This window comes from Amblyomma mixtum, chromosome 2, assembly GCF_055824585.1.
Source record: "Amblyomma mixtum isolate Tamu chromosome 2, ASM5582458v1, whole genome shotgun sequence".
Classification (NCBI taxonomy): Eukaryota; Metazoa; Arthropoda; class Arachnida; order Ixodida; family Ixodidae; genus Amblyomma; species Amblyomma mixtum.
The window spans coordinates 286,996,879-287,014,511 of NC_143013.1; the positions used below are offsets into that span (position 1 = coordinate 286,996,879).

The 17,633-nt window shown below is 45.5% G+C and overlaps 2 protein-coding genes across 2 annotated transcripts in view; both read right to left on the reverse strand.

Annotated features, from left to right (window-relative positions):
* Positions 1-303: 303 nt before the first annotated feature.
* LOC149364371 (mite group 2 allergen-like Ixo r 2) lies at positions 304-7,398 on the reverse strand. Its single transcript, XM_089574305.1, has 4 exons — positions 7,237-7,398; positions 3,973-4,077; positions 1,630-1,802; positions 304-403 (listed from the first exon to the last, which is right to left on the reverse strand). The coding sequence occupies exons 1-4, from the start codon at positions 7,313-7,315 to the stop codon at positions 323-325; spliced, it is 438 nt and encodes a 145-aa protein (XP_089430431.1). The 5' UTR covers positions 7,316-7,398; the 3' UTR covers positions 304-322.
* Positions 7,399-12,674: 5,276 nt separating this feature from the next.
* The window catches only part of LOC149364372 (mite group 2 allergen-like Ixo r 2), a 38,704-nt gene continuing 33,745 nt past the window's right edge, over positions 12,675-17,633 (reverse strand). Inside the window, exon 4 of the mRNA XM_089574308.1 lies at positions 12,675-13,541. Within this exon, the coding sequence (XP_089430434.1) occupies positions 13,461-13,541 (81 nt within the window). The 3' untranslated portion in view covers positions 12,675-13,460. The remainder of the gene's footprint in view (positions 13,542-17,633) is intronic.

Genomic DNA, 17,633 nt, shown 5'->3' on the forward strand with positions numbered 1-17,633 from the left:
TATTTACGACGAAAAATGTTCCTCTCGGCACGTCTGCTGTTTAAACATAATACAGTTTACGCATGAAAAACGTCTGCTGTCTAAACGACATTTTTATTTTGTCAGTACGTTGGCATCGATTTCCGAAATGACACAACATAAAGGTAGCGCAACACCAATGGGTGCGCACATTTAAGCCTCCTTACTAGCACTAGCAGTAGCAGTACCACTACCACTAGCTCCTTACTAGCACTAGTGCTGCTAGTACTGGCAGTAAGGAGGCTCTTCCCTTTACATCGTGGAATTATTTGAAGCGCCGCGCGATGAAACCGTATTTCCACGTTTATCGAATGACGACATCGGCCTTGACGCAGACGCTCGATCCTTTGTCACCGGATATCTTCAGCTCAACGTTAGTCTTCATCTGCAGGAAACAGTTGAGACAAAAATACGGTCATAGCTTCAGGATTCTCAACAAGGAAGCAGTCTATGGCAACACTAGGGCTTGCTCATGAATTTTCGACGCCCATTCAAGCATGCATTAATTCAACAAGTACGCATTGTTTACTTGCACGATGTGATGCCGCAATGAATTTTTTTTTCGTTTTATAAGACAAGCTGCACTCTCCTACTCTCTTTCTGTTTCTTCGAATATTTACAAAAATGAGAAAGAGTAAAACTAACACTTATTCTATGTTATCGTTTCGATTGGAGGCGAAGGCAGCAACCCGCAACATCACCGGTCTTCGCTCCGTTAAAAACTTCTTTTTTCTAGGTAACACAGAAAACTACTTCAAAACAGCGAAAAATGAGAAACTACAATACCGGGCTGCGCAGCTGAAGGCCACAGCGTAACGTAATGAACGCGTCACTAACACTGTCAGGAAAACACTCGCGCGCGTCTTAAGTGGCGAATCTGGGGGTTGTAATAGACGATCCCTTTCGAGAAATGGTTGCAATGTCTGACCACAAGCCAGATAATTTTCCGGGCGCAAGCGGGCGGTTACTGTTTGTGAGGTGCAAACGTAGGCTTGCCTGCCAAAATCGCAGCAACTGCAGTAATGAGGTGAACAACTTTAAAAATTATTTTTAACTGAAACAAAATGCTGCATGCCTGCGAAATAGGGCATAACATCTCACGCCAGACACCAGACTCTACAGCAATGGTTTCGCTACGATGTCTGATCTGCGATAGACCCTTCAAGTTTACTGAATACTCGAAATAAATGCTGGCACACACACACTGGTAAAATGACCAATTCAAGTGTAAAAAACTATTTTCATTATTTAACCGCTTTTTTTCTCATTAACGGCCTTGTAAAATCGACTCCGGGACAATATGAAAAGAGGTCCTCACACTCCTATTTTTTCGTTATCTTCTTGGCATGAGATGCTTCTGAAGAAAATTTAGCGTCATCCTTTACATTCTCCTTTGACTTCTAACACTCTCGTTGTAATTACGATTTGTTGCTACTGTCCCCACGAACACACAAGTAAAAAAAAAAAAAACGAAGCCGTACAGCGCAGATGCATTTTCACATTCGTCTCCTGCTGTGTACAAACCGAGATGAAGCGCTATAGCACATCTTAAATCAAACTCCTAATCAGCTGAAACTCGCATAGGCATGCTTAAAACGTGTACCAACTTACGGAGGGCGCGTAGGACGGGATTGTCACTCGCATGGCGCCGCCGTACCTCTCGCCCTTGGCGATGGGACACTGCACGACGTTTTTGCACAGGTCCTGTGACAGGCCGGGGATCGTAACTGGTATGATCCACAGTTTGAACTTGCCGTTCAGCCACGCCGTTTTGGTGTCTTGGTCTGCATTGAGGACACCGCGGAGGATTAAAGCGAGAAAAACTTGCAGCAGTTTCAGTGAAACCGATACAGAAATGCTTCGCTGAGGATCACCGAGTGGTACGCTAATGCGGAATAATATTCTTGCATCCACAAATAATGTTATCAGTGTTTTGCAACCAGTTTATCAACGATACTTAGGGAGTCTGCTTATCTGGCGCTTAACTTACTAAGACAACTACCCATCTTTCATTTCAGAGCTGCATTCTAAACACGAATAAGCCTGTATGGGAACAAAAAGGGAGTAATTTGACCTCTAGAGCACTCCTTTCTAGGGGCAGGGTTTGGTCCTCAAGTTCCGGAGTAGATTTTGATCCCTAAACGGACGGAATGCTTACTCATGGCAACTGAGGAATATTCCCACTGCAAAGCATAGTTACTCGATGCAGTTAGCAATAGAAGGAGGGCAGCTGCAGCACTTTTTGAGAATTTCGCGATATTCAAGGATTCAAATCTACATAGACTGTAGGTAAAGCATGCCAAGTTTTTTTGCACTAGCATTTAAAATAGTGACGTAATCGACGATTTAATTTTGCGCTTCTCCTCAATGCACCGAGCGAGTGCAGGAAAATTTAGCGTGACGTCACGGAAGGTATGATTTCAAATTACCGCTGTCGTCACCCACACCCTGTCCTGGCTCGTTAGACGCTGCGAAACAACTCTCGGCAGGGTTTGCCTTCAGTGGCGTTGGTTTTCTCCTCCAAAGCAGGCGTTTGTGCGTTGGAAATGTACCGATACCTTTGATGACGTCGTCATGCACCCCCCACTTGGCGTTGTGCGCTGCGGAGAAGCTTGAAGGGCGTCTGGATTTTAATCGGCGATTACATCACTATTTCAAGTGCTAGCCCAAAAAGACTTCGCATGCTTTACCTGCAAGTTTCACACATTCGACCCTCTTAAGCTCGTTGATTTCTAAGATCTATGCAGTTTCCCTTTAAACGCGGCACCGGAGGCCCTGAGGTTACCAAATATAGGAGATTGAAGCATCCGTTAAAATCTTCGTAACTATTATAACTACGCATGGTCCGTATTTTCAGTGATGTAAATCTACCCCAGAACTTTGGCTGCATAACCTGTCCTTTAAAACGAGTGCACCAAAAAGCAGCTTACTCCATTTTCATTCTATTTGTGTTTAGAGTGATGCTCCTACCAAGCGTGATGTTTACAGAGTGAATATTTCTAAGCTAAACCTGCGTACCCTCCTTCTTTGTGTAATTATGCTGCCATAAAGAGAAAAGGCACGAAAATTTATTTGTTTACAGCACACAACAGAATGAGCAAAGGTCGGAGAGGAGTCGCAGTGCGCCAGCTAGCGGCTCGCGGACTCTAGCTCATCCTCAAACTTTGTAAATTTTTTGTGCTATGCTGCATTATGACTTTTTTCTTTTTTCTCACTTTTCCATAAAGCCTTGCAAAGCCTGATGTTCAATAATAAATAATTACGTGCGCTACTTATTTGGCCCAACAAAACAGCAGTATTTCTACGCATCGTCGTTCGTCGCTTCAATTCTGGGCAGCATGGATGCAGCACCATGCATAAGGAAGGAAAGATTTTTGAATTCAGTGGTGCATCAGCACCTAAGGCTATCATGCGCATCTAAGGCCATCAGGAAAGACACCAATGATATCAAATTAGCTTGAATTCGTTTTCGCTTTTATACGTCCCAGTGCCGGAAATTTGTGCAGGGTGTCTCACGAGAGCATGGTAGTCGATGTGAACATGGCCTAGGTTTTTAAAAGATGTACGGTATGCTTTTGGAGAGCTGCTTACATAGTTCATGAACGGATACACAGCCAGCCATTCTACACTCGTTACGTTCGCACGCGGATTTCTGCTCATGAGATTTGCATGCACATTTCTGCACTTATGACATTACGAACTTTGCTACGCTTGAACGCACGTCCTAACGAGGCCACATAGTTCGGTACATAAAACCAGGTATATGTATCTCATCACCCCTCTATTCTCTTGGCAACTAGCACAGTAAAAACAATTCGGTATTAAGCAAACTGATAGCAGCCTATTGACGGCTTTCCTTTAATTTATGTAGCGTCTGTTTTCGTCATTAATTGGGAAAATATATCCGCGGTAATCGAGGTTTGTCAATACATGCATTTACTTAGACAAACTTACCAGATATGATAGAAAAGTGGACCCTGCTTGTCTTGCCTTTCCTGAGAACGCAAGGATCGGAGTCACATGGCTCCATTTGGACCGAAACTACTTTAGCCTTGCTCCCTGGAAGTATAATGTAAAAATCGTGGTGGCAAGTGAGTTGGATTTTAAAAACAAATTTAGTCACAGAAGCTGAAGTAATCCACACTGTTTGCAGTTCATACAGTCAATACAATGACGTATCACTTGTAGCCTACCGACACATTATTTTTGGGCACGTTTGTCACTTACTTCTGGCGTCATGTTTCAAGAGAAAATACTTCGTCTCAAGGCAGCATACCGTTTCATGATGTCGGTCACAATAGTTAAGCGGTATGAAGTGATTATAGCAAGTATATATCCTCAGACTGTTGGCCAAGGACCACACGTGAAGGTATTACATACGACGTTAGAGAAAGCACACAGGTAAGAAGTGAGCTCTGAACAATTCTCTGATCAGAAATAAAAATCGTGAAAAATGCAGTACACTATGCCTTGAAAAGGTTACTGGGATTCTAGGTAATAGAGACACATACCTAAGAAACATCTAAATACTCAGCCGTTTTACATTATCTTAAATTGTACTATATTTGCATTAAACTGACAACACTGAACTTACATTGCAAAAACATGGTCGGCCATTTGATGACCTACGTTCGAACTTTCCGCCTAATTACACTTCCCTCTTGACATTGCATATTTATTCAGCATACTGGCAATAATAGTTCGGAGCGAATCTCGCCAACAGCAAGTATTAAGCACATATGGTAACACTGAGAAATTCATCATAGTTTCTTTGGCATTCTAAATACTTTCATATATGAATTATAGCTGTGGAAAAAAAAAGGCTAAGGTCTCACTTCACTTATTTTGCATTAAAATTATACATGGGAGCGGCTATCATACTGCGTGCGTTGTGGAGACTGGAAAACTTGGCAGCATAGCTATCTAGGCCGGCGGGAAAAAAAGAACGCACCGGAAGCTCTGTTTTAATGCCAAAATATTTTTCGCTGCAATGAATAGAGGACAGCCCCTTTGAACTCTGACAATTCTGAACCTTCAAGGACTGCTGTCAAAAATTTTAGAATTTGTTTAACATTGAAACCTTACCGGCAAACTCTACGCGAATTTCTGTGTTCTCGATAATTAGACCATAAACAGCTAAAACTGAAGTGTCAACTTCTGTAAAACACTATCTGGAACTGCAAAAAAAATAGGTATGCATTTTAATTTTGCCTGAAGCAAAATCATTGTCACATACATCACCTGCGTTTCAGCCGCTACAGAGTAAGCTCGTCGATGGGATAAAAAGACTTAAGATCCCTCCTGTGTGGCTGACAGAGTTTACCTCAGCCAATTGTGCCAGGGATCAGTTATGTTTCGTTTAAAAAAAATGCAGTCTGTATGTGGCGCAGTCAGTACTAATTAAATAGTCAGTGGCGTGCCGTGTTTGCGGCCCGATATGGGGCGTGCGTGTTGGGTAGAGCTTTCATAGGAACGCGCACATATAAAATATCCCACAGCACGTGGCATCGCACGCCCAACCAAGCACACAGAATATGCGGTGGGTCGCAACTCTCAAACTTTTCCGGCAGACTCACGAAGCTTGCTTTACTTTGCGTTACAGGTTTTTCTTTTCCCTACGACTATGTGCGCGCCGGCGTTCGTCCGCAAGATCCAATACATTATATGGAATGCAAGCCTAAGTTAAAGGAAAAAACGCGCAGCCATGGACGGCACAGTATCATGGCGGAATAAGAGTGGCAGCGGGGCTGGCTCAGGACGGGGCTATCCCGAGATCAGTGAAAAAGGTCTCAGTCCCGCAGTGGATTTAATCTGGTTGATGATAGTAAAGACGATGATCATACCCAATACGTGGACGTAATTTGTTTTGAAACTTTGTAATATGCTTGCAGACATTATGCACTTACGACACACCTCGCTGAGCACTGTTTTGTTGCGAAAGCAACACTACGCTAGTCGCCGAGCCATTTCGCGGAACCGAGGAAAGGCCATACTGCACATGCGCGAGGAGCAGTGACGTCACATGGCGCACAGCTGGCACATCGTCGCTGCTCGGGTGACTCAGAGGTGCCGCCGTCGCGCTCGCCAGTTGCGCATGCGTAGTAGCGGCGCATAGCTAGTCTGCCGGGGCCGCCGCCGCTGCTGCGCGCTCTCCATCGCCTCTGTCTTCTCCGATGCGCAGCGGCGCACAGCTAGCCTGCCTGAGCCGCCGGCACGCCAGCTGTGCGTAGTGAAGTCACTTGCTCCTCGCGCATGCGCAGTATGGTCGTGCAAGAGCACGCGAAACGGCGAGACTGTGGGCAATTTAGCGCACGCAACAATATATGGCTACGCGTAGATGTTGCTTTCGCAATCCTCCAGGTTTAACCAGAGCTAAACCACCGCCACTTTTTATTTCTTTACGAGTGAGGCAAGAGAAAGAGATATACTCCACTATTATCACCAAGCTACCTCATTTGCCACAACAACCAAAACAATTTTTGGGGGCACTTAAGCTCCGCTTTAAGTATATGACGCGATAGAGTAATTAATTCCCGTATACGCAGAAGCTAACTCTCTACATTCACAGATCCCTGGGAGTCCTCATACCCTTCTGGCGCCGTGGTGCAGCGGTTAAGCGATGCGTCATTGCCTTGCGATGGCAGGTGCTCCCAGCGGTGAGCCTTGTGCGGCCTAGGTTGCCCTTCCCGAGTGACCAATCATCAATTTAACTGCTACCTACCACTGTGGGCAGTTGACTATCCGGTGGGCAGAATATGACGACGCCTCAAGGTCACGTGACCTGGGTGGCCCACCTGCCAGAGTCATGCTCGGGATTTTCGCTCACAACACCCACACCTGATTTTCTGCACAACGGGACTTTTAACGCTTTCACGTTAAAAACCATGACAGGCCGACCCACTTACAGTGAAGGGTTAGGTACCCCTCAGAAGAGAAAAGCCAGTAAATTTTGCCCCTGTTTACGTTCTACAGTAGCACGCATTTCGAGTTGCTGAAATGCTAATAAATTAAGAGTACGAAATCAGTGGCTGATAAATAAATTGAACCCTGAATTTTCTTTTCATTACAACGCTTTGATGTTCCTAATTAAGCCTGTATTTGCACAAGCTCCTTCTTTTCCCACGTACGAAGTTTCAACTCACATGGATAGCGGTGAAAATGTTATAGGCAACCTATACCTTGGTCATAAACACAACAGAAGAACAGCTAAATGCTTACCGCAGTCCCTAAAAGAGACATCTCTTCGCTGAGCAGACGCCAAGCCTACCAGGAGTAAAAGAGCAACGAAGCGAATCATGGCGACCAGAGACAGGGAGCAGCAGTCCCTACTCTAATGCAGTTATGATGTCGTTGGAGAGAGTCGTGACTTGTGGTGCAGCTACAGGCATGGTCTTAAATAGTGCTGTTGCGGAAGTAGGCGTTCACAATCACATGACTCGTCTTTGTTCCCTTTCTCAAAGCGACGCCATGAGGCAAGAGTGGAGAAAATACCCAATAAACACGTGTAACGTGCAAACCGTTAGTGTAAACTCAAGCTGCCGGTTGATAAGAAGTGTTTCCTTAATTCGTTTGCTGGGTTCGTTTGCTTAGTTCGTTTGCTGGGCTCAGGTTCCTGCCAAATGCAAAAAACCTGAGCCCATCCCTGATAACGGCACGATTGCTAAGATCAAAGTTTCACCCGTGCGTGAAAACTTATCACGTACGCGTATTGTTCTCCAAGGCTATTTGTCCTCCGTAGACAATGTAAATGAAGACCCACCTGATCACGCTGTGAGAAGATTTCCTTGTGCTTGTAATCAAGGGCCTTATCAAAAGTATCTGTTCAGGGTCCACGGTCGGCTTACACACAAAACGAACGCCATGAAAAAAATCATGTTTCCGGCCCCACCCCTTGTTAGCCACATTTTTGTCACTTTTAGTCTTTTTCAGCTGAACGGTTCTAAACAGTTATCCACTGGAGTAAAAAAGCGCTCAGTCAATACCAGTATTAACCTTTTTCTAAACGCTGAATAGAACTGACTTTTTTTGAAGGGCAGTGTGTTTTGTTTTGTTTATTTTTTTTCAGAAAAGTTAACGCGCACAGGTAAGTCGAAAAGAAGTTGTTTTATGCACTACGTTCTTGCTCACTGCACTCATACCAACAATTATTGCTATTAGCAAGGCGTACCATTCAAACGTATATACATCTACCTTTCTACCTTCTACTTTGTTAACCAGGACTTTCGATTTCTTGAATTTTTCGCCCGGCTGCTAAGCAAATATATTGTGATGACTGTTCTTAGTCTTAGCAATTTATCATAGGATAAATCGAAATTTTCTTGTGTGTGAACGTCGCCCTAGTTTGCAACATGTCAACGTTCATTGTCAAGGCCGCCTTACACACAAAATTAAATCAATGAAAAGAGCATTTCTTTGACACCACTCCTTGTTTGCAATGAGCTTAAAAGATTCATTCCTCTTTTTCGTGAGACGCTTGTTGAAGGTGCAACTCTAAGTAACTGTTATGTTCTTGGTGATAACTTTGTTTAAAACAGAGTGAAATCCGACTATTATATTTTATAAAAGCCGGCACCTCGCTGTAGAATTTGCTGTACCGGCCTCAAGATTAATTGCGGGATAGTTTGTCACAACTACCGACCGCTTCACTGTGTTTGCCGAGCAACGGCAAAGATGGATAGGTAGTTTCATGTAGAAAGTGTGGCATGGCGATTGATAGAAGAACGAGAGGAATAAGGTTATATATTTAATTACAGGCACTATAAGACAACTGAAAACAGAGAAGAATATCCGAATACATGCGGGATTTTCTGTGCCGGCCTTTATTAAATGTGTAAAAAACTATTTGGACCAATAGTCTTTGTGGCTAGTAGCTTGTCCAATATGACTCTTCTCTCACAGAGTGAAGGGATGTCAATGCGCATGCTATATTTTCGAGTCAACCAACCTAGGCCTGAGGGAAACTTTTACGCATTTGAAGAAGCCAGTGCATAATCCGCGGCAGCAGGAGCCGAACCCACCACCTCACGAAGTCGAGAAGGGGGTGGTGGCTGGACCAACATAAGCAATGACTTGTGGGTAAATATATAAAGACAGTTCAACACACAGGTCAACACAAATACAGGCAGTTCATCAACATGCACGATTGAATGCGTTAATAAATCTCAGAATTTGATAGGTAACGATGGTTACAGTGATCTTGAAGTTCAGTTTTTAGGTACCTTAATTTCGAAAGGTAAGCAGCTCCTATTTATCGCACCAAAGAAGTGTTGAGTTGAGTTGAGTTTAATGGCGCATAAGCGGCTGAAGCTATCATGCGCCAAGCTCAGGGTATAAAAATTGTTTTATATAGATGTTATACAAAAGTCTAAATGAACGGCGGTGTAAAGGGCCTAAAAAGTTAATTCGTGCAACATAGTAAAAATATAAGACAAAATTTGAGAAGTGACTTATGGTAAAAACTTTAAAGAAGGTCGGCAACCTCAGCAGCCATCCTTGGCTGTGCAAGGATCTCGAGGTCCCCAACCGATGGAATAGTGACCTCAGCCGTCTTCTCACGACGAGAGGGTGGCTGAGGTGTGGTTCGAAAAAATTCGCGAGTTGTAAAAAAACTGACCATTCTTTATTACATTTACAATTTGTTTAAAACACCTGCACTTTTTAAAAACTTAAAAACCTGTGAAATGTCAACAAGTGCATGTTCGCCTAAAAACAATGCTGGATGGAATGGTATGTGTTCGCTATAAAAAACTGTAAAATGCTCTTTCCTTAGCCTTTCTAGTTTTCTGCATGAAAATAAAACATGGTTTATTGTTAACTCGTCTTGGCATAATTCACATTGTGGCTTGTCTTCTTTTGTTAGTAGGAAATTATGTGAGAGATCTGTGTGCCCTATACGAAGACAACAGATAACCACTTCTTTGAAACGTTCCTGGCGGGTGCAGGACTGCCACTCGCCTAAAACTGGCTTTACTAAGTGTAGTTTGTTTTTTACCTCATTGTTCTAAGATGACTGCCAAGATGACTCAAACTTCTTTTCAAAAGAAAGGAATCATGTAGGGCCAAAACAAAAGCAAAAATCGCATACTGCATTTCCCCATACGCAAACCTTTCTTCTTATAGTGCCCGGTGGCACTATCCACACCCTTCTTTCCTAATCCCCATTCCACATGATGGAGTTCCGGGCTACCATCGACACAACTGCACCACCAACTTGCAATGGAGCCATAGAGATTTTGAGCATTAATATAAGCTTACTGAAGTGATTTCCCTCTATACCCCGCTTGTACGTCCAGGCCTGCTTTCCAAAACATGCTGATCGACTCCACTTCAAGTTTAAAAAAAAATAAGAAAAATGCGCAACAGTGGCAAGCATCTTGGGGATGTCAAAAAATCACATCCCCACAAAAAGCACTTCGAGAGCAGGAGCGCATAAGAGCGTAGAAACAGTCTTCCATAAGCGATATCGTCGTTTGCACATGAGGTATAGGAGAACGATAAGCCAACCTTTTGTGTAACTTCGCTCTGCAAGTGATAAGAAGTGTTTCCTTTGTTCTTTTGCTGCATGATCGGCATGCCAAATACAAAAGCCTAAGCCTGATAAGAGTGCAATTGCAAACTTTGTTGCCAGCAAATTTTCACCCATAGGTGACTGCTTGTCACTTCCGCGTATTATTCTATGGGGAAATTTGCCTCCGACCGACTTCGTAAATGAAACTCCACCTGATCGCTTGCTGAGAAAACTTCATTGTGCTCATGATCCAGGGCCTTATCAAAAGGCTCTGACAATGGTCCAAGGCCGCCTTACACAAAAATTGAAAGCCACGACAAAAACATGTCTTCGACGTCGCCTCTTCTTTGCAGTAAGGATGAAATATTAATTTCCGTTTCGCGAGAAGCTTGGTGAAGTATGTGCTGGCTAGGTTATTAGTAATAACGTTGGTTAATACCAATCAAGGTTCTACCCGTTATCAAAATATCTTATCTTTTGTAAGATCATGCACCTTGCAGTAAGAATTCGCTGTTCTTGGCTCGAGAATGCTTGCTGTTTGGCTAAAGGTACCGACTGTGACATTGCATAATATGTTTATTGAGCGCCGGGTTGGATCGATACGGTGTCTGACGCACAGATTAGAACATGAAGGCTGACAAAAGGAAGAGGATTAAGGTAAATTTATTTACAGTCATCATAACAAAATTGAGAATAGAAGAGAACATCCAAACACCACTGCTGTTTCTTGGGCTAGTTCGTTGTTCACATTGACGAAAACCTTCGCGCACAAAAAGACGGTGAAGTGAGGGAGGCAGAACACAGCGCCTTTGTCCTCGTCTCTTCGTGGGCTAAAGTTTTCGTCACCCGAACGCCCGCTGGATACTTGTACTGGCCTTCATAAGATGCGTACAAAACGAATAGGCTTTGTGGCTGTAGCCTAATCACTCTTCGTTCACAGAATGACGGTATATTCCTTTTCTAATCTTCCACTTTAGGCCGAAGGGAAATTTCTGCGCATTTGAGGAAGCCGGTGCATAGCCGGCGGCACCAGGCACCGAACCCACAACCTCCTGAAGCCGAGTGGGAGGGAGGAGGTTTATCCAATATAAGCAATGACTTTCACTTATTTCTCATTCCGTAACCGTAAATTCCGTGAGAGACTCAAAATTTCGTATTTAAGGCTATCTTTTTTTTCTGCGGCAGCTTTAAAACTCCGTTGATTTTACAAATGTGGGACAGTTCTGGTTCTTCATATCCCCTGAAACTCAAAATTCTCTTGTCAGTGTACGTAGAAGATCCTTAGGTGGCCGAAATTATTTTGGAGCCCTCCACTACACCATCTCTTTCTTTCTTCTTTCACACCCACCTTACTGCTTCGCTTATGGCGCGGTTGAGGTTTCCATCGTGAAGTCGAACAGTTACTGCACCATTTCCTTTCCTCTAGAATAATTTCGACCACCTGGGGATCTTTAAAGATACGGGCACTGACATATCGCACAGCACACCTGTGCCCTTTGCGTTCCGCCTCTATCGAAACGCGGCCGCCGCAGCCATGTTCGAACCCGTTTACTCCGGGTACCCGGGTACTCCGGCTCAGTTTCCGAGAGGCTTAACCACTAAGCGAACGCGGCAGCTGACAACGGACAATGCTTGCAAGTTCTATACACTCTTCCAGGACATCGCCTGCACTACGCATGCAGTCACCGCGACTAATGAAGATCACAAATAGAGGGCAGGAGAGCGACTACTACTGGTTAGTCACTTGGACATATGTCTATGCCTAGAATGTCTAGAATATCTCTTGAATGAAAGGCCACAGAACTCGACGTTACGACACATTTCTGAAAGGGCAGGGCAAAGATCTGCTTGCAAGCCTTATGTAACCTTCACTTTGAAAGTCTTGCCGCGGTTTCAAGTAAATGAGAACGAAGTAAGGTGGTCCGCAATAACTTGCATCGTTCCTTCAGGGTTAGATCACTCCGGCCATGCAAGCGGCCTTTGTAGATTCTACATCACCACGAAACGAGAGACTACACATTTTAAGGTATCGTGCCACCTCAAAGTATTTTCTCTATTTCAGATCTTGTGCTCCAACCATTCAGAGCGTACCAACACTTCAGTCAGTCAGAATTTGATCCACTAAGAATGCGTGCGGCCAGACGGTATGTCGTGAAATACAGGTTTAATACAAAACGTGCACAATGCTTCCGACGACAAAGAGCAAAGGCCATAGACACAAAGCGCTATACTGATTTTGTAACACGGCTCAAGCGCGAAGCCAACGGTCGTTTACTAACCAGGTTCCACAGTGCAAGTCACACGGGAGGAAACCGTGGCCCTCTTTAATGAGTAATATTAATGATTACTAAAGATGTCACCCTGGTTGTTCACATAGCACGCTAATAGAAGTTGTAAAGGAAGAAAAGCACGTGAACAAAATTTTTACACACACATTTACACAAACAGGATTTTCACATTGTGTGTTTAAGACCAGTTTGACGAAGGAAACGAGAAATAAAAGGGTTTTCGTGCCATGTAACGCTAAAGCTGCGTCACGCCAAAAACCAAGTATACATACGCCACGCACACTGTACAGCACTCTAGGAAATGTATCACAGTTTTCAATGCGCTACAGGATGCTGAAAAATTACTGCAGCTGCAGGTTAAGGGTTCAGCGGTCTCATACACATAGCCAAGTAGTGTTGCATGCAGTGCAGTATCATTATTTTGAAAGGGAAGGGGGGGGGGGGGGGGCGAAATACGTTGTTTGTGTTAGCACCTTCTAAATGCAACTGCGCATGTATTAAGACGAACCGGCTTCTCGTGTTCATTTGATACTGTGGTGAGCATTGAATTTTATTGAAAAATTTAATGGCAATGCTTTTCTACTAATACTCTAGCTGTAGCCCCTCCATATTTGGTTCTTAGCGAAGACGAGAACTATAACACCCATTCACTGCATCAGCATGGAGGCCTTTGTGCAAATGCTGACCCCCTTGTCGCCGATCATCTTCATTTGTAACTTGACCTCTAACTGCAGAAAAGAAAAGGGTTTTAGGAGTAAATATCAAAATCACAGACAACATCACATGAGAAATAAACACAGGAAGTATATGTAAAAAGACAAATCGGCACTGAAACCAAGTGGTAAGTGAGATATTCATACATGATATACTCTCCTTTATTCATTAAAGTCTCTCTCTTTATCATATGATAAAGTAGCTGAAATCGCCGAGGTATCTGGGCGAAAAATGTCAGCTGACAGAGAAAATATACAAAGGTATCATACGATGTTATGCGACCAATTTGCTTCAGCAATATCAAGTGTAAAATTCGAGTTTACATTCCCACTGCGTCTCCGAATTTCTTTCCACGGTCGCTTTTTCATTCCGCTGCTATGTGAACATATATGGAGGGTGGAGGTCGCTGGAGAGTGGAGGTGGGCGGAGGCTTGTAGGTGGGAGATGCATTTTTATTGGTCGGTGCCCGGAAGTGTACCCACTGCCCTGAGGTGTACCCACTGCCCTGAGCTGTACCCACTGCCCTGAGCTGTACCCACTGCCCTGAGCTGTACCCACTGCCCTGAGCTGTACCCACTGCCCTGAGCTGTACCCACTGCCCTGAGCTGTACCCACTGCCCTGAGCTGTACCCACTGCCCTGAGCTGTACCCACTGCCCTGAGCTGTACCCACTGCCCTGAGCTGTACCCACTGCCCTGAGCTGTACCCACTGCCCTGAGCTGTACCCACTGCCCTGAGCTGTACCCACTGCCCTGAGCTGTACCCACTGCCCTGAGCTGTACCCACTGCCCTGAGCTGTACCCACTGCCCTGAGCTGTACCCACTGCCCTGAGCTGTACCCACTGCCCTGAGGTGTACCCACTGCCCTGAGGTGTACCCACTGCCCTGAGGTGTACCCACTGCCCTGAGCTGTACCCACTGCCCTGAGCTGTACCCACTGCCCTGAGCTGTACCCACTGCCCTGAGCTGTACCCACTGCCCTGAGCTGTACCCACTGCCCTGAGCTGTACCCACTGCCCTGAGCTGTACCCACTGCCCTGAGGTGTACCCACTGCCCTGAGCTGTACCCACTGCCCTGAGCTGTACCCACTGCCCTGAGCTGTACCCACTGCCCTGAGCTGTACCCACTGTCCTGAGCTGTACCCACTGCCCTGAGGTGTACCCACTGCCCTGAGGTGTACCCACTGCCCTGAGGTGTACCCACTGCCCTGAGGTGTACCCACGGCCCTGAGGTGTACCCACGGCCCTGAGGTGTACCCACTGCCCTGAGGTGTACCCACTGCCCTGAGGTGTACCCACGGCCCTGAGGTGTACCCACGGCCCTGAGGTGTACCCACTGCCCTTTGTCTGTACACAGCGAGGAACCCTTTCTTTGGTTGTCGTCGTTGAACCGCAGTATTTTCAGTCATGCACCAACTCGCTTCACAGGACGTCATTCTGAGAATGAAGTTCCTAAAACTCGCGAAGCACCTACGCGAGATTACCCCCTGTAATCCGCCCCTGGACGAGCATGGTTGCCTCCCTTATAAATCCTGTATTGCCTTCCTATAGATATTTATTTTTGTCTATTCATAGTTTATAGTCTGTCTGTAGAAAAAAGTCTACTAAAAATGTATGGCCATAAATATATACATTGCCAAGGACTGTCTCTGCGATTCGTATTGCCTATAGACTAGCCTACAGGATATTTCTATAGAAAGTGTATAAATTCTATAGCAAGAAGTAAACGAACAGTCTATAGACTGCTTACAGAAGTTTTTGTAAGGGCTGCTCACTGTGCGCTGCACTTGAAGCACAACTTCTCGCGTAAATGTGACGCCAGCGACCGGAACAGCTGCTCAAGTCGGAGCCACCCGCCCACAATATGATATTTCCCCAACATAACGCTATGCCACATATCAAGCCGATAAGAGCACACGCATTGTCTAGCCCCGTCATCATGCCACCAGAAGGCTGAAAATAGTTGGCACATCGGTGTGGCTACGTGAGTGATATTTATCTAAGTCTTGCTTTTTTACAGCGCGGCAGCGTAATCTTATTATGGAAGTCAGACCACTTTGATCAGCTGTTATCGGGCATGAATGATAAGGAAAAAAAATGTCCCGGAAATTATCACCCCCCTCCCCCCATTAAATGGCACGAACATGAACATGAGGAGAGAGAATGATAAAGTTCGATAAAAAAAAATTTCGGCCACATATGTCGTGCTGATTTTTATGACGCGGATGAAAAATGAAACAACACACGTACAGTCCGCATGTGTAGCACACGCGAATATGGACACTCGACGCCGCTCTCACGATCAAGTTACACCCTTTCTGGCAAGAAAACCAGAACCTTATGAAAACACGAAAATGACCCTTAATAACTGACTTCCAAGGGCGAATTATTTCAAGCCGAGTGCTGCTTCCTACGCGCAGTGCCTTTCAGTTCTACTAGTAAGAGGGCTAGAATGCCTTCTTAAGCATCAAACGCATGCAGACTAGGTCGATGCTTCGGCCATGTTACATGTCAAGCTTCGCACCAAGCGTCGCAATAGTTGAATTTTCTCCGCTACTACGGAAGTTTTCTCAAGCTTGCATGTACTCATTGGACAAATACAAAGTTCGGACTAAATAAGAAATAAAAAAATGCCTGCCCTTGATGCTGATTAGAGAGACCACAGACCCGAACCACATACATGAGTCATGGGTGACCGATGCGGAGTTAACTGGGAGTTTTCTTCACGACAAACTTCACCATCAGATGGCGACGGAACCAAGCTCGAAAAACCTCCCAGACACGCTCATCACAGGAGAAAAAAAATTCAGGGGGGCACTTTGTTGACCTGAAGTGCGGTGAGGCGAAAGCCTTAAGCGCGGTGTTTCTGCTTGTGTCACTGATGCGCTAAGATATTAGGCTTCGCCTCTAAGAGTGAAACGCGACAGCGTCTTGCAACGCTGCCAGGTAGTCCAAGTCCATAGAACGCGATCGCCCGTTCGGTTCTACGTCTTGCTCGCTGGCGCTGCGAGCGCCCGCTTGGTCAGACGTGCCTGCGCACGGCTCCGTGTTTCGATGCTGATATCCGGAGAAATCTCGCCCATCGACCAGGGATGTTTGGATAATCGAACGTCGGAAGTCACCAGGACCACGAGAATACCAAGTTTTCCGAGACGTGAGTCCGAATTTCCAAGAAATCACGAATTTACTTCCAGGCCAGAGCTAAGCCTCACCCGGGCGCCCAATCGGGCGCGAGGCTCCGGCAGGTGCGGCGCGACGCAGCGGCGCCCCTAGCGGGAAGAGCAGCAAGCGCCGTCGGTGCGTCACCCGCCCGCGAAAATTTGAATTTACGCAACCATGGAAGTGGTCGAGGGCAGCGCAGTGGACCCGCAAGAGTTCACCGTACCAGGCCAATGGTTCCAAAGCAAGGGAAAGAAGTATGTTCCACTAGAGAAGAGCAAGAAAGAAATTGAGACCGAACAATACAGGCTCAAGCAAGCCGGGAGAAGATTGGCGGCCATGTCGGTCGAAAAACAAGAGACTAGAATACCAGAGGGAGCTGAGAAGATCATCATCCGTCCTAGCGGAGGACTTGACAAGCTCCTCAAACGTGGAATCGCATACCTGACCAACGTCATCATAGCGTCAGCGGGTATAAATACTAACGAAGTAGGCGAGGAAGACGTTGTCATTCCCAACAGGAAACAACATTCAATCCTCATCGCCACCACGAGCGGAGAGAGAAAACTGAAATATGTCAGCATGAGCCGAATCAAGCTTGGAGAAGACATCGCGGTTTTCGCCTACGTGGCCACGCCAGATGACTGTGGCAAGGGGGTGGTACACGGCGTCGATGGAGAATTTACGCAAGAAGACATCATGAGAATGCTAAGACGCAAGGCGAACCCCGAAATCATCGGGGTCAGAAGATTAGGGAAGGACTCCACATCAATACTAATTCTATTCAAAGAAAGCAGAGTACCAAGAACGGTCATCCTAGGATGGGCCCCACACAGATGCTACCTATACCGGAAGAAATATGAAGTCTGCATAGCCTGTGGCCGACTCGGTCACCGGATTGACGTATGTCCGGACCCAAAAAACGTCAAATGCCGTGGCTGCGGGCA